Source organism: Gobio gobio (assembly GCF_949357685.1).
Source record: "Gobio gobio genome assembly, chromosome: 2".
In the NCBI taxonomy this organism is placed as follows: domain Eukaryota; kingdom Metazoa; phylum Chordata; class Actinopteri; order Cypriniformes; family Gobionidae; genus Gobio; species Gobio gobio.
This window is the reverse complement of record NC_137098.1, coordinates 62,832,490-62,853,276: the sequence shown is the minus strand read 5'-3', so window position 1 is coordinate 62,853,276 and position 20,787 is coordinate 62,832,490. Positions and strand designations below refer to the sequence as shown.

The 20,787-nt window shown below is 37.7% G+C and overlaps 3 protein-coding genes across 3 annotated transcripts in view; all 3 read left to right on the top strand.

Annotated features, from left to right (window-relative positions):
• Nucleotides 1-914: 914 nt before the first annotated feature.
• cldn15a (claudin 15a) lies at nucleotides 915-5,354 on the top strand. The gene is made up of 5 exons (XM_079841304.1): nucleotides 915-1,426; nucleotides 3,918-4,082; nucleotides 4,246-4,327; nucleotides 4,642-4,749; nucleotides 4,842-5,354. Exons 1-5 carry the CDS (start codon nucleotides 1,210-1,212, stop codon nucleotides 4,936-4,938), a joined length of 669 nt encoding a protein of 222 aa, XP_079697430.1. The 5' UTR covers nucleotides 915-1,209; the 3' UTR covers nucleotides 4,939-5,354.
• A 2,337-nt stretch (nucleotides 5,355-7,691) lies between these two features.
• dnajc3b (DnaJ (Hsp40) homolog, subfamily C, member 3b) lies at nucleotides 7,692-20,677 on the top strand (the record flags this gene model as incomplete). The annotated part of the gene is made up of 12 exons (XM_079804160.1): nucleotides 7,692-8,192; nucleotides 9,198-9,308; nucleotides 9,505-9,629; nucleotides 9,720-9,794; nucleotides 12,725-12,868; nucleotides 14,570-14,751; nucleotides 14,993-15,112; nucleotides 15,786-15,891; nucleotides 16,077-16,197; nucleotides 17,261-17,393; nucleotides 20,179-20,342; nucleotides 20,643-20,677. The coding sequence occupies exons 1-12, from the start codon at nucleotides 8,108-8,110 to the stop codon at nucleotides 20,675-20,677; spliced, it is 1,401 nt and encodes a 466-aa protein (XP_079660286.1). The 5' UTR covers nucleotides 7,692-8,107.
• A 39-nt stretch (nucleotides 20,678-20,716) lies between these two features.
• cyb5d1 (cytochrome b5 domain containing 1) overlaps nucleotides 20,717-20,787 on the top strand; it is a gene marked incomplete at its 5' end in the record, with an annotated part of 8,178 nt that continues 8,107 nt past the window's right edge. The window contains one exon of the mRNA XM_079804148.1: nucleotides 20,717-20,732. Within this exon, the coding sequence (XP_079660274.1) occupies nucleotides 20,717-20,732 (16 nt within the window). The remainder of the gene's footprint in view (nucleotides 20,733-20,787) is intronic.

The following is a 20,787-nucleotide window of genomic DNA, read 5'->3' as shown; positions in this document are numbered from 1 at the left end:
CGGGGCTTCAGATTCCAAAGAGCATTTGATTGGACAGAAAATCTGACAAGAAGCTGAAGTGCAGAGTGATCATTTTGAGAGACTGTACGTTTTGAAAGCTTATATCTTATAAATGTGAATTTTGTCATTGTTTTGGAGCAGACTAGCTTATAAGGTTAACATATTCATTCTAAAAGCCAAAAAACTTCCATTTTGATTTCATGGGGACTTTAATGTTTCATATTTGTAAAAATACTAGGCCTATAAAAGAGTTTGATTTGGGTATTGGGTATCATTCAAAGGCTAAGAGTCAGTACGTTTGTTTTTATTAAAGAAATCAAAACTTTTATTCAGCAAGGATGCATTAAATTGATCAATAGTGACAATGAAGACATTTACAATGTTGCAAAAAAAAATAGTATTTCGAATAAATGCTGTTCTTTTGAACTTTCAATTCATCAACGTTTTTTACCAAAAAATACTGAACAGCACAGGATGTTTTCAACAGTGATAATCAGAAATGTTTCTTGAGCAGCAAGGATCTGAAGACTGGAGTGATGATGCTGAAAATTCAGCTTTGACAACACAATAATAAAATATTACGATAGAAATATTTCACTGTATTGCAGTTTGTTTTTTTAATCAAATAAATGCAGCATTGGGGAGTATTTTTTTCATAAACATTAAAAACCTGTACTTAAACGTATACCAACCTTTTGAACTCTATTGTACAGTGTATTAGCCTAAAAAATATTTTTAAAACTGGAGTAAAGCTATTTACCATATAGGGCAACGGGTTTCCTCACAGTCACATTATCACATATGAAGTCAACGAATCACATTTTATGTGTTTGAGTCCATATACATAACGGATGCATCATTTGCCAGTGAAGGTCAGGCAACGACCATTGGACTTTTGGTGATAACCAGCTGCTGAGTTTCGGGTGTAAAAGGCAACAGCAGGACACGAGAGGGCAGGACGAACAGAGCCTATAAATGACCGCTGCTTTAACTGCACGTTTCGTGTCTCACACAGGTGTAATCTCGCTCTCCATGGAAATACTGGCTCACTCTCACCTGGAAATAGGCTGTTTAATAATTCCTCAGCAAAGGGCGATCAGATTTTGAAAACAAGTCAATAAAGCGGAGAACTAGTACTCTACATCAACAAGGAATACACACTGACGGCGATTGTGGATGAGTTTGGAGCCCGTGTGATCTAAAGCAGCCATGGATCCTGTTATTGAAGTCGTTGCTTTAATCCTTGGCTTTGTGGGCTGGATCATGGTTGGCGTCGCAATCCCGAACCGCTACTGGAAAGTGTCGTCGTTAGACGGGACAGTGATCACCACCTCCACCCTGTACGAGAACCTGTGGATGTCCTGCGCCACGGACTCGACGGGGGTGCACAACTGCCGCGAATTCCCCTCCCTGCTCGCCCTGTCTGGTACGGGACAAAAGTTAAAACACCTTATGGCCTAATCATGTAATCATCACAGTTGTAGCAACTTGATATTAGACGCCACTGTCGAAAATAAACAATGTCAATCAATTTGATTTTTGCGGGAACTTTGGTGACCGAGGATTTTCTCACCGTTCGCAGTGTTTTGTGAATATTTCTTTTCTTTCTTTTCTTATTTATTTACAGATAAATGTATTGCTATAGCCTAAATGTATAAATGTAGATACATTTAAATGTTTCTGTTAATTTAGTTGTTTACTGCTATAGGCTATATTTTCTTTGTCAGTCTTTTCTTCTTTAATTAGCCTATATGTATTTATTTTTCCTTCTCAGTCCAGTAATCATTTTATATGTAGCCTAGCCTATGTGACTTTATTTATTTGTGTGTTTATTTTTCGGTCTCAGTTCAGATAGGCAAAAATATTTTATATTTATTTGTCTTTATGTGTTTACCTTTTATTTATGTGTTTTCTTTGGCGGTCTGTAGGCTACTCTCTAAAAAATGCTAGTTTAAAAATAACCCAAGTTGGGTTGAAAATGGACTAACCCAGCATTTGGAATGTTTTAACCTAGCGGTTGGGTTAAATGTTTGCTTAAAACAACCCAATCGCTGGGTTAAAACAACACAATTGATGGGTTAGTCCATTTTCAACCCAACTTGGGTTATTTTTAACCCAGAAAGTAATTTATTGAATTATTTGTTCTCAGTCCAGTAGCCTAATTCATTTATATTTTGCCTATTTGACTTTATGTTTTACTACTGTTTAATATTTGTTCATGTATTTTCTTTGTTGGCCTTCTTCTTTCATTTATTTATTTATTTATTTATTTATTTATTTATTTATTTATTTATTTATTTATTTATTTATTTATTCACTTATCGTTCTCAGTTCAGTAATTATTTTATATTTATTTGACTTAGGCTAATTTATTTGTTTGCTACTATTTACTATTTATGTATTTTATTTGTCGGGTTTTATATATGTTTGTTAGTTAGTTAGTTACACTGAAAAAAATGGTGTGTTGGATTTACATGATTTAATCATGTACATCGGTTCCACATGATTCAATTAAGTTAAACAAACATAATTTGTTCACATAATTTCAACATAATGGAAATAAGTAATTTTTAAGTAACCGAATTGAGTAGTTTCACAATGATTTAATATGGCTCCCTAACAACAGTGGTGCACACGGGGGCTTAAGGCCCTGCCTCTTAAATCAAAACATGTTTAATTTTGTAAAATTTTGTTGTCACTTGACTGATATATAACACAGTACTTATTAGCTTTCATTTTATTTGCCAGCAAAAGCACATCATATATGTGCTAAGTGAGAAATGCTCTTTAATGACATGTGTAGAGTCAGTCCACAGCCTAAGCAATCGCTCTGCTCTTCTCCACTATGGTAACCCAATGTAATTTAAATGGTTCGAATAATTCCAACATAATTAAACATTAAACACTAATAAACAATATAAAGTCTCCCCCTTTTTCTAATTTTGCCCAAAAACACATAAAATAACACTAAATTTCAACAATTTGACTCTAGTCGTCAAGTCCCAAGCAAAGCATGCTGGGAACTACAGTTTCAGCAAAAATCATTTTCTAGTACTTAATTGGTTCACATTCACCCCAAATAATTTAATCTAGTAGATTGCACATGTTAGAGAATTACAATAATCGAAAGCAATGAAATCATGTTTAGAAGAGAAACACAAATTTGTTGCGTAGATCACAAATAATATGATTAAGTAAATTGGACAACATGTGTTTTCCTGTTTTTTCAGTGTAGTTTGTTTGTTTGTATTTCGTTCTCAGTTCAGATTTGTCTTTCTTTATTTGTTTACTAATGTTTACTATTTATTTATGTATTTTCTTTGCCGGTCTGTACTTTTTAAATGTTATTTATTTATTTATTTATTTATTTATTTATTTATTTATTTATTTATTTATATATAGTCTAGACATTTATTTATTTATTTATTTATGTATTTTCTTTGTCTTACTTTATGTTTACTACTGTTTAATATTTATTTATGTATTTTCTTTGTCGGCATTTCCTCCTTTAACTTTCTTTCTTTCTTTCTTTCTTTCTTTCTTTCTTTCTTTCTTTCTTTCTTTCTTTCTTTCTTTCTTTCTTTCTTTCTTTCTTTCTTCGTTCTCAGTCCAGTAGCCTAATTATTTTATATTTTTTGTCCTTCTTTACTGTTTAATATTTATTTATTTTCTTTGCTGGTCTTTCCTTCTTTAATTTGTTTATTTGTTTATTTATTTATTGTTGTGTTCTTTCTTTCTTTCTTTCTTTCTTTCTTTCTTTCTTTCTTTCTTTCTTTCTTTCTTTCTTTCTTTCTTTCTTTCTTTCTTTCTTTCTTTCTTTCTTTCTTTCTTTCTTTCTTTCTTTCTTTCTGCTGTTTCTGTCTCTCGGCGCGTTTATTAGTGTATTATAATAACGCGGTGTATTTGTCCTCGCGCAGGTTATATCCAGGCGTCTCGCGCGCTGATGATCGCGGCTGTGGTGTGCGGCTCTTTCGGTGTGATGGCGACGCTCATCGGCATGCAGCATTGTAAGATCGGCGGGGAGAACTACCTGCTGAAAGGCAGAATCGCCGGGACCGGAGGCGTATTTTTTCTGCTGCAGGGTAAAGCACAATAATAAATAATCTCAATAATATAGGATGAATACACATATTGGAATGATACACATGGGTTATCTTTAAAGCAGTTCTTGCACTTCTTACCAGGACGCTTTATTGCTATTGTATCTGTTAATCTTTAGGGCTATGTTTTTAATCTCATGTAAAGGTTTGTGCACGATGGTATCGGTGTCATGGTACGCTGCCAATATCACTCAGGAGTTCTTCAACCCGCTCTACCCTGGGCAAAAGTGAGTCTGATGCCCTTCAGCAGTTTAAGGGGAAATGCTGCCCCCTGCAGTCTTCTTTAATACTCCACTCTACACACACCCAACAGGTGCTTTACAGAGCACTGCAGACCAGCACTGAATTGCCCCTACTGAGCTTTACTATAGGCTATAATAAAAACATTTGTATGATAAATCTCTTCTGTTTATGAAAAATAATATTAGTGCCTTGTGTTGATGAGTTTAAAGCCACCAAAATGGCCAATTCTTTTCTTTTTATCATTGCAGTATATATAAACCGTCCGATGCTTTATATGGTTGTTGTTGTGGTGCTGCAGGTATGAGATTGGCGAGGGTTTATACATCGGCTGGGCCTCGGGTGTTCTCTCCATCTGTGGGGGAGCGTGTCTCATGTGCAGCTGCAAATTGGGCTCACAGGAGAAGGCGTGAGTTGCTTTCACTCACACACTTCTATTATCTTTCACATGATGCTTTCCTGGTTATTTGATGCATCTGTGTGTTTCTTACACGCTTGCAGTGCTTACCCCTACCAGCCCACGCGAGAAACGGTCTACTCCGCGACCACATCCAGGAGAGAAGCTCAGAGCACTTACGGGAGGAATGCCTATGTCTAAATGAAGCAATTCTGGTCAAACTCATGGCCAAACATGGCATCTCAATAGAACAGTTGACTGATGATATACTGTCTGTGCAATTATGTAAATATTTATACAGAACTAGACGCACTGGCAGTTTTTGGCCACCTAAGAATAAGTCATAAATCATGTCAAACGTTACCATGTCAGTTTTGCTGTGCAAAAACACCTCCGAGAACATTATACAGAATGAAAGAGTTGATTCCCTGAATAGGAATTACACAATGAAATTGCTTAAATTTTGTTTTTGAATTCGTTTGTCGCCATTACATGAATCAAGGTATAGAAAAAAAATAGGATTCATAATGTGTTGATGATCTTTCCTCCATTTATTTGTACAAATGACCCTGTTTTATATGATGTGTTTTATACAAACATTAAACATACATGACATTAATTCTTTGATGTTGTATTCTATTTCATAATGCTATAGGAACTTTATAAAGCACAGCATAATAGAATAGACACATATTTACCATGGTATCCACGGTTTCCTTTATAACAGAGACTGTGATTCCTTGATGTTGTATTCCATAATGCTATAGGAGCTTTATAAAGCACAGCATAATAGAATAGAATAGAATAGAATAGAATAGAATAGAATAGAATAGACACAGATAATTTCATGGTATGCATGGTTTCCTTTATAACAGAGACTGTGTGATTCCTTGATGTTGTATTCTATGCCATAATGCTATAGGAGCTTTATAAAGCACAGCATAATAGAATAGAATAGAATAGAATAGAATAGAATAGAATAGAATAGAATAGAATAGAATAGACACATATTTCCCATGGTATCCACGGTTTCCTTTATAACAGAGACTTGGTGTTTCTTTGATGTTGTATTCCATAATGCTATCGGAGCTTTATAAAACACAGCTTATAAAGCTTTATAAAACACAGCATAATAGAATAGAATAGACACAGATAATATCATGGTATGCATGGTTTCTTATACTTCAGAGACTGGGTGATTCTTTTAAGTTGTATTCTATTCCATAATGCTATAGGGGCTTTATAAAACACAGCATAATAGAATAGAATAGAATAGAATAGAATAGAATAGAATAGAATAGAATAGAATAGAATAGAATAGAATAGAATAGAATAGACAAAGATAATACCATGGTATGCATGGTTTCCTTTATAACTGAGACTATGTGATTCCTTGATGTTGTATTCTATTCCTTAATTCTATAAGAGCTTTATAAATCACAGCATGCTAGAATAGAATAGAATAGAATAGAATAGAATAGAATAGAATAGAATAGAATAGAATAGAATAGAATAGAATAGAATAGAATAGAATAGAACAGAATAGACAGATAATATCATGGCATCCACAGTTCCAATTACAACAGAGACTGGGCAATTATTGTATGTTGTATTCTATTCCATAATGCTATAAAAGCTTTATAAAACACAGCAGAATAGAATAGAATAGAATAGAATAGAATAGAATAGAATAGAATAGAATAGAATAGAATAGAATAGAATAGACAGATAATACCATGGTATGCATGGTTTCCTTTACTACAGAGACTGGGCAATTATTTTATGTTATATTCTATTCCATAATTCTATAAGAGCTTTATAAAAGACAGCAGAATAGAATAGAATAGAATAGAATAGAATAGAATAGAATAGAATAGAATAGAATAGAATAGAATAGAATAGAATAGAATAGAATAGAATAGAATAGAATAGAATAGACAGATAATACCATGGTATGCATGGTTTACTTTACTACAGAGACTGGGCAATTATTTTATGTTGTATTCTATTCCTTAATTCTATAAGAGCTTTATAAAAGACAGCCTAATAGAATAGAATAGAATAGAATAGAATAGAATAGAATAGAATAGAATAGAATAGAATAGAATAGAATAGAATAGAATAGAATAGAATAGAATAGAATAGCATAGACAAAGATAATAACATGATATGCATGGTTTCCTTTATAACAGAGACTGGGTGATTCCTTGATGTTGTATTCTATTCTATAATGCTATAAGAGCTTTATAAAACACAGCATAATAGAATAGAATAGAATAGAATAGAATAGAATAGAATAGAATAGAATAGAATAGAATAGAATAGAATAGAATAGAATAGAATAGAATAGAATAGAATAGAATAGAATAGAATAGACAGATAATTCCATGGCATCCACGGTTTCCTTTACTAGACTGGGCAATTATTTTATGTTGTATTATATTCCATAATGCTATAGGGGCTTAAAAAAAAGACATCAGAATAGAATAGAATAGAATAGAATAGAATATAATAGAATAGAATAGAATAGAATAGAATAGAATAGAATAGAATAGAATAGAATAGAATAGAATAGACAGATAATACCATGGTATGCATGGTTTCCTTTTCTACAGAGACTGGGCAATTCTTTTATGTTGTATTCTATTCCATAATGCTATAAGAGCTTTATAAACGACAGCAGAATAGCATAGAATAGAATAGAATAGAATAGAATAGAATAGAATAGAATAGAATAGAATAGAATAGAATAGAATACAATAGAATACAATAGAATACAATAGAATACAATAGAATAGAATAGATATTTACCATGGCATCCACGGTTTCGTTTAGCGAGACTGGGCGAGGCGAGACTTTTCATCTCTAGTAAATGATGGATGGGTCATATCAACTATCAGGCCATTGAAAGATGTGGGCGTGTGCGTCCAGTGCGCTAAAATAGTTCGGCCAATGGGACGGGACCACGTTCGTCGACAAACACGGATGTCACCGCGCTGAAATGTAGGGCGATTTGAATTGCACACCTATGAGGTTCAGCAAGAGGAAACCTCCAAAAGTACGTGGCGGACAGCTGCTGTGCTCAGTCAGTCACACGGGGCTAAGAAACAACTCACTACAAACTACAATACACTTTTTCTTCACAGAGTGTTGATTATTGAGAGACACACGGAACTAGAGTTTCGCATTCCTTTATTCAACTCGGACATATTTATAACCCGGACGACAGAAACATCTCCTTACCGAGTATGCCGGATATGCCGCTGTGATGGTGATCTGCGTATAAATACTCGTTCTGTCACATTTTGCTTGTTGTGGATCACAGCGGAAAGACATACGGTCGTGTATCGGGGCTGTGATAGATGTCAGCATGGATTCGGGACGGCGGAGAGGTTTGAACAGTGTCCTGTCCTCCCTGTCTCTGCTCTGTGTGGTCCTGGACCTACAGCTGGACGGTGAGATTTCACTCTTCTTCTTCTTCTTCTTCTTCTTCTTCTTCTTCTTCTTCTTCTTCTTCTTCTTCTTCTTCTTCTTCTTCTTCCATACATGAGATTTTGTTTATATGCAAAGGAATTCAGGTTTTGTCAGGTTGCCTGTACTAAGCTGTCAGGGAAGTACCATAGTATTACCATGTCTTTGGACATGTACCATGTTAGTACTATGGTATTACCACTTAAAATGTCATTGTACATGCATATGGTAAACCTGAAATATACATGGCATCATCATCTGATACTATCACTCTATCATGAGACCTCCACATGTGCTCAACATAAAATTATATGGGCTTATACAACTTATGAGATGCCTATCTAGACAGAATTTGAATGCCATCTGATAGTGTATTGACAGATCAGTAGGTTTTGAAATTCTCTGGCTTCAGGATCTGAATTCGCAAAAAGACAAGTACAATAATAGTAATACCATGTTATTATTGGACATGCACTCTGGTAATGCTGTTTTGTACTTAAATCATGATTTGTTTGAGGTTTATAAGTGATAATTGTGTGTTTATTTGTGTGTGCATTACAGTGATAGCTATAATATCTTCCTTGACTTGTTGGTAATATTGTACATTTTAAGCTTTTAAAGATCTTTATCAGTTAATTTCGAAACAGAAGCCTTACTAGAGGTGGTAGTTAGTAATTTCAGGTTCCGTCTTCTAGAACATCCACAGTGTGTTGCATGCATGCTTTCACTTTTTGTTCTGCCGTTGTGAAACGAAACACAATAGGCATTGGAATCCTTAAAGGAGTTTAGCTTTTCTGAGATTACATTACAGAAAGACTTGTAGATGTAAACATGTAAAAAGCATGCAAACTCATTCCCATCAGGCAGACGGAGGTTTTCCCAAAGCTGCCACAGGAAGCAACTGTTCTGACATCCAGGCGTTTTTTTTTAACTTAAATCATTCTAAAATGCCAGAGTCCAGGTGTCATGTGTAAGTCGCTTCATTTCAGGTGTGTTAGGCGCCACACCTGTTGAGATCGAGCATCATCTGGAAATGGGCCGTAAGCTGCTGGCAGCCGGACAGCTGGCCGAGGCCCTGTCTCACTATCATTCAGCTGTGGGTAAGACCCACACACACACACACACACACACACACACACACACTAAACTACTGTTCAAAAGATTGAGGTCAAATAAATGCAGCAGAAGAGACTTCATTTTTTGCTATTCAGTACTGAAATGCATTTTGTATTGTATAGTTTTAGACCATTTAAAATAAATGCAAAATGAATTAACAAATGCAAACTTCTCTAATAGAGGGCGACTCTAAGAACTACCTGACGTACTACAAACGGGCTGCCGTTTTCCTGGCCATGGGCAAGTCCAAGTCAGCGCTGCCAGACCTAACCCAAGCCATTCAGCTCAAGCCAGACTTCCTTGCTGTGAGTTACATTTTGAAGTTGTGAACGTGATATCCTACTGGGTGATAGGTGACCGTCCAGTACAAACACTCAGTGTGTACATGTTTTCAGGCCAGACTGCAGAGGGGTAATATTCTCCTGAAACAGGGAAGTACTCAAGAGGCCAGAGAAGACTTCCAAGCAGTAGTGAGTACAACAATTCCCTTAAAGGGACAGTTCACCCTAAAATAAAAATTTTACTTACCCTGGTGTTGTTCTAAAGGCCCTGATAAACTCACGGCGAAGTTCTATTTAGTTTAGGGGTAAAACCAAGTACGTGAGCAGTAGGGATGCCACAATTCTCAATATAAAATTGAACCGTTCGGTACGGCATTCACGGTTCAATACGCGCTTGTGAATTGCATTTAATTAATTATTTTTCTACAAATTCTATAATTTCCTCCATCCCAACACTGAACAATGCGATATACATTCACATCACATGTTAGTTATACTCACGGAACACTATAGTTATTCACAATCATGAAAGTTCATTATTTGCATGTGTTTTAAAGCCTTGCCGGTTAAGCATTTCATTTGAACGTTTCAAATGTTTTAACATGCGCTTTTCTGAGCGCGCGCACTAAACGCCTGTCAAACACGTGATTACTGGACTAAGTAGTCTTACTGCACTAATACTGTCAAATACACACAAGGTTAACATAAACACAGTCGGTCATGTCTAAAGTGAAAGTAAAATCAGCAGCGCAGCCTATAGTGAACACGCTGTCCTTAAAGGGACAGTTCACCTCTAAAAGTATGTCATTATTTACTCACTCTAATATTGTTCCAAACCTGTATTCATTTCTCAATTAAAGAATTTTCACTTTTGATTGAACTATCCCTTTAATGTTAATACAACAACAAAAGACAAAAAGAAAATCACTCATTGCTCTTGACTGAAAAACTAATACAGTAGCTTTAATAAGAATCAGTGTATATTTTATTGTGAAGTCTATGTAGTGTTTTATTTTTAAATTTATGAATTCAATTTCATACTTAAATGCTGCTGTACAGCTCGGAGCTGCCAGTGTAAATCTTTATATATATATTTATTTTATATTATACAATTCACTAGGAATGTGTACAAGAGTTTTTGCACTCTAGTAATCACGTCACGTTTATATAGCTTAAAGGGTTGATTCACCCAAAAATTTAAATTCTGTCATTAATTACTTCCCCTCATGTCGTTCGACACCCGTCAGACCTCCGTTCATCTTCGGAACACAAATGAAGATATTTTAGTTGAAATCCGATGGCTCTGAAAGGCCTCCATTGGCTCTATGGCACGGTTCACTCTCAAGACCCATAAAAGGTACTAAAGACGTCGTTACAAAGTCCATCTCACTACAGTGGTTCTACAATAACTTTATGAAGCGACGAGAATAGTTTTTGTGCGCAAAAAAACCCTAAAAAACGACTTGTATAGTGATGACGATTTCAAAACACGGCCTCATGAAGCTTCGGAGCGTTATGAATCAGCGAGTCGAATCAGCGGTTTGGATCGCCAAAGTCACGTGATTTCAGCAGTTTGGCGGTTTGACATGCGATCGAATCATGATTCGACTCACTGATTCATATAATGCTTCGAAGCTTCATGATGCAGTGTTTTGAAATCGGTCATAACGACGTAACGACGTCTTTAGTACCTTTTAAGGGTCTTGAGAGTGAACCGTGCCATTGTGTCAATGGAGGCCTTTCTGAGCCATCAGATTTCAACTAAAATATCTTCATTTGTGTTCTGAAGATGAACGGAGGCCTTACGGGTGTCGAACGACATGAGGGTGAGTCATTAATGACAGAATTTTCATTTTTGGGTGAACTAACCCTTTAAGACCAAGCAGCTTTACAGTATGAAACATGAAAAACAGTGTCTCGTTTCATCAAAAGTACAACCTCATTTTCTACTATAAAGCAGCTCTCCGGTGTGTTCAAGTTTTCATTCGCCGAGGTCTGACCTCGACAGACTCAACAGGAGAAATGTAGTGGAAAATATTTTGATGTGAAAGAAGGCGGAGCCTCTACGCACACCTACCTATTACGTAATCGCCAAGGACATATGGCAGTACAATGAGGTTTAACAGCAAACAAAGTTTGTTTTAACCTGATTTTGTTCGAAATGACGTCACATCAGTTTGTTCGTTCGATTTTGCTTGATGTATGCCAGCCAGGGCTTTAATGCCGTATGCTGTTCTTTTTTTTTTACGGACCACAAAAAGTCTCGCTTGTGCTCGTCCATGTAATGGCAGTGAATAGAGACCAATGTTAAGCTTTTGAATAAAGATGCAAAAGTATCACATAATGATCCGATGTAACACGTGCCGTATATCCCAAGTGTTCTGGGGGTTTATAGGGTGTATAGGGTTTGGTGAAAAAAATTTAAAAGAAAGTTTTATTTAACGGAAATCCTTAGCTTGGCTGTTGGTCTTCTGTGCTTCTCATGATACTCTATAAGCAAGATGTGAAAAAACAAGATTATAATGAAATACACATAAAAACAAAAGATATCTGTGTGCTTTCTTCACTGAGTTGAATATCTCCGGACTGGAACTCCAGATGACAGTCAATAGATGTGAACATAACTTCCTATATTCTTATATATATTCACCTCAGAGAAGAAGGTACATGGATATAGTTCATGTCGCATTTTTGTTAATCTTGATTTCTCACATCTTGTGTGTTTTTCTGGCCGAGACGGAGTGAACAGAAGCACAGAAGACCAACGGCCAAGGTCAAGATTTCCGTTAAATAAAACATACATTTTGGTTTGTTTTTCACCAAACCATATCATAAACCCCAGGACACTTGGGATAAACGGCACGTGTTGCCTGGGGATCATTCTGTGATACTTTTTCATCTTTTTAAAAAAGCTTAATGCTGTTCGCTATTCAATGCTATTATATGGAAAAAAAATGTAATTCTCCTTACAGTATTAGAACAACACCAAGGCTAGTAAATGATGACTTAATTTTCATTTTAGTGTGAACTATCCCTTTAAAACCTGCCAGCTTTATTCTCAAACCAGATCACGTTCTGCATCTACTTGTTCTTGCTCTGTTAACTCCTCTCTCTTGCAGCTGAAGCGTTCCTCGGATCACGAGGAAGCACATGATCTGCTCCACAAGGCCGATGAGCTGGAGTTACTCCAGGAAGAGGCACATGAGGCCTATCACCACGGAGACTACACCACTACTGTCCAGGCGCTGGAGCGAGTCATAGAGGTGAGTCAGTCTGGAGATCAAAAATACACATGCAGCGACAGGTGTGGGTTATAGGAATATTTAAGGGATTTAAAAGGATGGTAGGTATCATTTATTCATCCTCATGTTTTTCCAAAGCCATTTGACTTTTTACTTTCTTCCATGGAGCTCAAAATCATTTTCAGATCCCAGAATGTTTTCCGTACAACAAAAATTGGTATGTGGTTTATACTGTGAAGCCCCAAAAAAGACAACAAATTTGCATTAACGACATCTTTAGAACTTGTGAACTATATTGAAAGTAGAGCTGCACATATACATTTACATTTAATCATTTAGCAGATGCTTTTATCCAAAGTGACTTACAAAGGGAAATAGAAGCAGTCAAACTAACAATAGGGCAACAATATGCTGGCGCCATGACTAGTCTAGCAGAATTGAACCTTTTATCACTTATCACTTCATCGTTGTTGATCTCGCTTTCCCTTATTTGAGTTGTTGATTTCTGAGAAATTTCAGATTTCTGTTGAAAGTGTATCGGACCGAGCAGCACAACACACCTGTAGCCAATCAGCAGTGGGGGGCGTGTCCACTCATGATGTGGGAGGAGAGAGTGAGCCAATCAGTAGTGGGTGTGTCCACTCATGATGAGGGAGGAGAGAGTGAGCCAATCATCAGTAGGGGGAATGTCCACTCATGATGAGGGAGGAGAGAGTGAGCCAATCAGCATTAGGGGGCGTGTCCACTCATGATGAGGGAGGAGAGAGTGAGCCAATCAGCAGTAGTGGGTGTGTCCACTCATGATGGGGGAGGAGAGAGAGCCAATCAGCAGTAGGGGGTGTGTCCACTCATGATGGGGGAGAAGAGAGAGTGAGCCAATCATCAGTAGGGGGTGTGTCCACTCATGATGGGGGAGGAGAGATGAGCAAGAAGGAGATTTGAAGAAAGACTGTAGAAAGAGAGATGGCTGAGAGACATTACAAAAGAGAAAAGCTCAGAGGAATATCACTGGGCAAAGAAAGTTATGATCAGGCAAGAGCTTTAGGACCCGTGTTAATATTAGAAAAGCTTTCCAGCGCTGGAGAGACTGAAGCGGGAAGGCCTGAAAACGGACGCAGAGGTTGTGTTGTTTCTGCTCCACACATGAGTAACATTGGTTTTGCTCTGTTTCACAGAATCAAGAAATGCTGTTGTTGTAATGTGAGCTTTAGTAACAGGACAGTTCTGAGTGTCATTGTTTGTCTGGAGCTGCTGGCGACTAACAACCAACTCTTGCTTGTATTTACTCTTGTATGTTCTTCCTTGTCGTTCATTTGTCATCTTCTCTTTATTTTTCGCGAAGCAGTGCCGTAACTTCAGAATATGCATGTGTATATGGTCCCAGGACTGACTTCCTGTTCCTGCCTCTTTCGTAAAGCCTTATTTCGCTTCAGCTATGATAAAGAGACATCCACTCTTTCACTCTGTGTTCGTGCATTTTGGGGGCGGAACAATGAAGGGAGGGGTGTGTTTGTTTGGGCTGATTTCAAATATCAGCAATGTTTCTCAGAAATCACACCTTTACTGCACCTTTAATGGCCCTACAAATAACACACACAAAAAAATAACATATCAAATGTTGCAGATAAGGCTTAAGATGTCTCTAGAGATTCAAAACCTCATTGTGAATGCTTTGTTGTCATCTAGCTTTGTTCTTGTAGTGATTTTCTCTTTGTTCCCCAGCTCTCTCCGTGGGACCCAGAGTCTCGTGAACTAAGAGCCGAGTGCTACATCCGCCTCGGGGAGCCACGGAAGGCCATTATGGACCTGACACCAGCAACACGTCTCCGTGCGGACAACCGAGCTGGCTTCCTCAAACTCAGTCAACTACATTACAGTTTAGGCGAGCATCACGACTCACTTAAGTATGTACAGCAAGCTAAATGTCAAGTTGTCAGGCTTGTTTTGGAATGCTGAATGACAGCTGCTAATTTGGTTAGGAACGCATATAGACAGTTTCAAGGATAATTCAAGGGTCATACCTGTTAGTAAAGTTGTCAGTCCCACACACTGACTGTGTGCATGTAGCCATAGAAATACTTTATCAAACTGATTCTAAAAGGAAAGACGTTCACTTTGTCTTTCTCTCTTTGTTTCTGTTTTCAGTCAGGTCCGTGAGTGTCTGAAGCTGGATCAGGATGACAAGGAGTGTTTTGCCCACTACAAACAGGTCAAGAAGCTCAGCAAGCAGCTGGACTCTGCAGAAGAGCTGATCTCAGAACAGAGGTGCTGAAAACATCTATTTATACATTAATTTAGGTCTAGGCTCCACTTACCTCACTCAAAATTGGCCTTTATTTGATTCTTTATAATATAATAAAATGAAGTATAATATTGCATTTTTTAGCTATTTTGTGCTTTTATTTATTTTATTTTACTACAAACACTACCATTGAAAAGTTTGTGATGCTTTTAAAGGAAGTCTCTTATGCACAGCAAGACTGAATTTGATTTTAAAAAGAAATACTGTACAAACAGTAATGGTGTGAAATATTATTACAGTTTTAAATTTAATGTATTTTCAAATGTTATTTTTTCCTGTGATGGCAAAGCTGAATTTATCAATAATTCAGTCTTCAGTGTCACATGATCCTTCAGAAATCATTCTAATATGATGATTTGCTGAACATAAAAACATTTCCTTTATTATTATTATCAATGTTGAAAACAGTTGTGTTACATGTTTTTGTGGAAACCGTGATACATTTTTTCTGGATTCTTTGAACATAAGGTTAAAAAGAACAGTGTTTATTTGAAATAGGGATCGTTTGTAACATTTATATATGTCTTTACTGTCAATTGACAGTACTAAATTACTAGTACTACTATACTAACTTGATTTTTTATCCATTTAATGCATCCTTGCTGAATACAAGTGTTTTTTGCTCTTGATTGGCAGGTATCAGGAAGCCATTGATAAGTATGAGTCTGTGATGCGAACAGAGCCGAATGTTGCGTTCTACACCAATAAAGCAAAGGAGAGGATCTGTTTCTGCTTAGTCAAAGTATGTGCCATTACGAAATCTAATTTAGTCATTATGCTGTTATATTATATATTTTAAAGGGATGAAAGCCCTTCTAGTCACGACATCAGAGGTGAATAATGCAAGAGCATTACGTTTGGTTTTGGTGTCTAGCCTTCATCTCATTGGTTGTGGTTTTCTCTCCCTCTCTCTTGTGACTCCTCCAGATGAAGAGTGCTGAGGAAGCCTTAGACATTTGTTCAGAAGCTCACCAGAGAGAACCTCAGAATATCCACATCCTCCGGGACAGAGCGGAGGCCTACATCCTACTGCAGGAATATGAGAAAGGTAGTAGAACACTCGTTTACTATAGACCCTGTTTACACCTGGTATTAAGATGCGTTTTGGTCGATCGTATCACAAGTGGACGAGGGAGACACATTCCTGTTTAATCTGTCTCTTTTGTCCACTTTCAACTAGGGCTGTACGTTAAATCGCAATTAAACTGCAGGTGATTTGGCAAAAGCTGTGATTGTTTAATGCGCAGCTTCTCAAGTGAAGCACGGCTGTGATCAGTAGTAAATGCGCTCTCGTGCAAGGTACTCCAAATATGTGCCGCAGAAGCACAATAGCGCACGTCATTCCAGGAAATCCCTATGAACATCACACTATCGGTGAGCTGAATAAACAGAAGATTCAAATGCACGTTATAAGCGACTCAAACTTGCAGTGATTTCAGATGGAGCAGCGTTTACTACTGATCACAGAGCCGCCCTGCACTGGCAAACTGTGCATAAAAAATAATCGCGATAATCGTGATTTTCTGTTAATTTATCGTGCAGCCCCACTTTCAACCACTTCTGTCCTGATTTCTTTGAGCGGAGGGTCAATGGGCGGTAACTTATGGGCTTTTTCAGATCTTTCGATCTAATGGACAAAAGCTCACGCAATTTACAAATGAATGCGGCCGGAGACGATGGAAAAGCATACATAGAGCAGCAGCTTTAGTTCTGCTCTGACAGCCTCAAGACCAGCCTACATGCTGTGAGTGTGTGTTAGAAATCAGGAATGGTGAGAGAACATTGTGCTTGGTACGTTTTTCGTCTTCAATCCAAACTTGGGTCTTCAGCTGCCAAAGATTAAATCCCGTCTGGCTTCCCATAAGTCAGTAGGCGGAGAGTAGGCGTCTTTTGTGGCTGTTTGAACGCATTCAATCAGATGAGCGTTTACACTACGAAAGCAGTCTGGTCGATTGCATTTTCAACTGACCTCTGGAAGGGGTCGAATGTCAAAGCACTGTATTTAGCGTCGTCCACTTGTGATCAGATTGACCGGGGCTCAATCTTAATACCAGGGCCATTTCATTTTGTATGTATGTACTCATGATTCTTCTTCTGTTCCTCCTCCTCAGCTGTGGAAGATTATCAGGAGGCTCGGGAGTTTGATCAGGACAACCAAGAAATTCGTGAAGGTCTCGATCGAGCACAGAAGCTACTCAAGCTCTCTCGCAAGAGGGACTATTACAAAATCCTGGGGGTCAGCAGGTAAGGCAATGACTGATGATCAGAATCCTGCTTTAAAATGTTGCAGACAGGGGCCGTTCACACAGTGAAGCAAATAAAAGAAAAAGCAAGGTCTAGAGACCCCTTTTTTTAGAAGTTGAACTTATTTTAAATTGAGCATTGTTAGAATGCCATGTCATGCACAAGACTCTACAAAAGACACGAGTGCAATGGTTAAACATGTCCATCTTGCACGTGTTTACGTTGAAAAACAATGGAAAATTAGAGCAGTGGAATAGAAAAACCTACAATCTTTACTATCATTGTATCACGATAATGCAGAAAATATGGCCAAAGGTTGTTTCTGGGGCTCTTGAGAGCTTGTTCGTTCTGACGTCATGCCTCACAGTTTCTGGGTTCATACACTCTATCAGATGCAAAAAGCTAACAACAAACGGCGCTATTCGCTCACAGTGTGTTGTAATACTACTGAAACCCTAACCTAACCCTAACCTAACCTTTATCTCCATACCAAAATGTTAGTTGGCCAGACAGTGATTCATCTTTTCTGAATTGTTAAAATATTGGTATTCAGGACACCCTAAGCATGGAAACTGTGTAGCATACACTGTGGCTGCGTCTGAAATCGAATACTTCCCTACTAGATAGTATGCGAACAAATGGCAGTGAAGTGACACAATTAACATTGGTAGGTCATGTGACAGTAACAACATGGCGTGTGTAGTATAGGCCTGTCGCAATAATCAATATATTGATATATCGCACAATATATGTACATGACCTCAATCATTTTTTGTGGTACACTCACCTAAAGGATTATTAGGAACACCTGTTCAATTTCTCATTAATGCAATTATCTAATCAACCAATCACATGGCAGTTGCTTCAATGCATTTAGGGGTGTGGTCCTGGTCAAGAGAATCTCCTGAACTCCAAACTGAATGTCAGAATGGGAAAGAAAGGTGATTTAAGCAATTTTGAGCGTGGCATGGTTGTTGGTGCCAGACGGGCCGGTCTGAGTATTTCACAATCTGCTCAGTTACTGGGATTTTCACGCACAACCATTTCTAGGGTTAGGGTTAGGGCTAGGACACCCCCTACTGCTGATCGTCTCACTCTCCTCCCCCATCATGAGTGGATACACCCACTACTGCTGATGGGCTACAACAGCAGAAGACCCCACCGGGTACCACTCATCTCCACTACAAATAGGAAAAAGAGGCTACAATTTGCACGAGCTCACCAAAATTGGACAGTTGAAGACTGGAAAAATGTTGCCTGGTCTGATGAGTCTCGATTTCTGTGGAGACATTCAGATGGTAGAGTCAGAATTTGGCTTAAACAGAATGAGAACATGGATCCATCATGCCTTGTTACCACTGTGCAGGCTGGTGGTGGTGGTGTAATGGTGTGGGGGATGTTTTCTTGGCACACTTTAGGCCCCTTAGTGCCAAATGGGCATCGTTTAAATGCCACGGCCTACCTGAGCATTGTTTCTGACCATGTCCATCCCTTTCTGACCACCATGTACCCATCCTCTGATGGCTACTTCCAGCAGGATAATGCACCATGTCACAAAGCTTGAATCATTTCAAATTGGTTTCTTGAACATGACAATGAGTTCACTGTACTAAAATGGCCCCCACAGTCACCAGATCTCAACCCAATAGAGCATCTTTGGGATGTGGTGGAACGGGAGCTTCGTGCCCTGCATGTGCATCCCACAAATCTCCATCAACTGCAAGATGCTATCCTATCAATATGGGCCAACATTTCTAAAGAATGCTTTCAGCACCTTGTTGAATCAATGCCACGTAGAATTAAGGCAGTTCTGAAGGCGAAAGGGGGTCAAACACAGTATTAGTATGGTGTTCCTAATAATCCTTTAGGTGAGTGTATATCTCCCATTATGTTTACATAATAATGAATGTCACCAACATTTTACTCGATTGTGCTGTCATCTTGTATGTTTTCCGTGACGGAGGCGAAAGTGGTTCTCGGGCAGTTCCTTCATACACAGAGCGGTTATCGACAGGTGAAAAAAAGTAGCCATTTGAGGCGTTATAGTGTTTTCCTGACAACTACTGACAGTTTGGAAGAATAAGCCCAAAGGGACTCGATTTCAAAGCCGCAATCCCCTGTTCCGCTGCACGTATAAATGTCAACGTAGAATGACGAGTGTTAAAGCCCTTTCACAAGGGAACATTTTTATTTACTATTTATTCAATTGTTTTATTTTTTATATAGGAAAATATATTTTTTACCCTTAATTTCCATGATCTAAAGAACTAAAAGGTTGTAATTTGAAAGTGTGTAGGTCTACTTGCATTATTATGCTGTTATATTAGGATTATATATTCAGTGGCATAAAATGGTCTGAAACTGACAATAATATTGTTTATCGCAATTATTTCTGGGACGATATATTGCGAAACAAAAAGTAGTTATCGTGACAGGCCTAGTGTAGTAGTCCCAAATTGAATTTATTCTAGCCACATTCATATATATATAGAACATACTTTTAACAGTCACAAACTAAGTTTCAAACCAAATGTAGTACCTGGTATGCAGCATGAAATTTTGGACGCACCATGTAAGTTTTTAAAAGCTTTTTTAAATGTGTGATATGAATAAACATTGCTCATAAATGGCTGTTGAGATGGTGTTTTTAATTGAAACGAGTAGAGGCTTGGATGCAGAAACAGTATTCTTTATGTCATAACTTAACAAGTAGATAGTATTAAGTATAGATAGCCAAATGAAGGTTGTTTGACAGAAATGCTTGTCTCTTTTCACTTGTTTTCAGGAGTGCCAACAAACAAGAAATCATAAAAGCATACAGAAAGCTGGCTCAGCAGTGGCATCCTGATAATTTCCAGTCCGAAACAGACAAGAAAGAGGCAGAGAAAAAGTTTATTGATATTGCATCAGCAAAGGAAGTGCTCACAGATCCAGGTAAGAGAATATCAGGTGACACAAAACAATTTAAACATGGTTATCAATTCTTTCCAATAAGTCTGTTATTGAAAACTATTGTCAGTTTTTTTTTAAGTGCCCCTTCTATGCTGTTTCGAATATTACCTTCATGCAGTATGTAAAATCACTGTTAGTGAATGTAAAAGGTCTGCAAAGTTTTAAAGATCATGACAAATAAAGTTCGAAAATTTAAAGAATCGATTCTGAACTCCTGAAACGAGTCGTCAGTAATTCCACTCAACATTTTGAAAAACATTTGCATAATGCCAGTTTATGGTCTTCATTGGTTGCCAGTGAACAACGTCAACTTTGACCCTCAAACTCTGTAGTTGTAGCTGAGACTGGAAGAGTTTGTTCATGTTGCCGACATGACGAGAAGATGCTGTAAGTGGTAGACCAGTCACACCAATCACAACAGACTGGGCCATCTGACCAATCA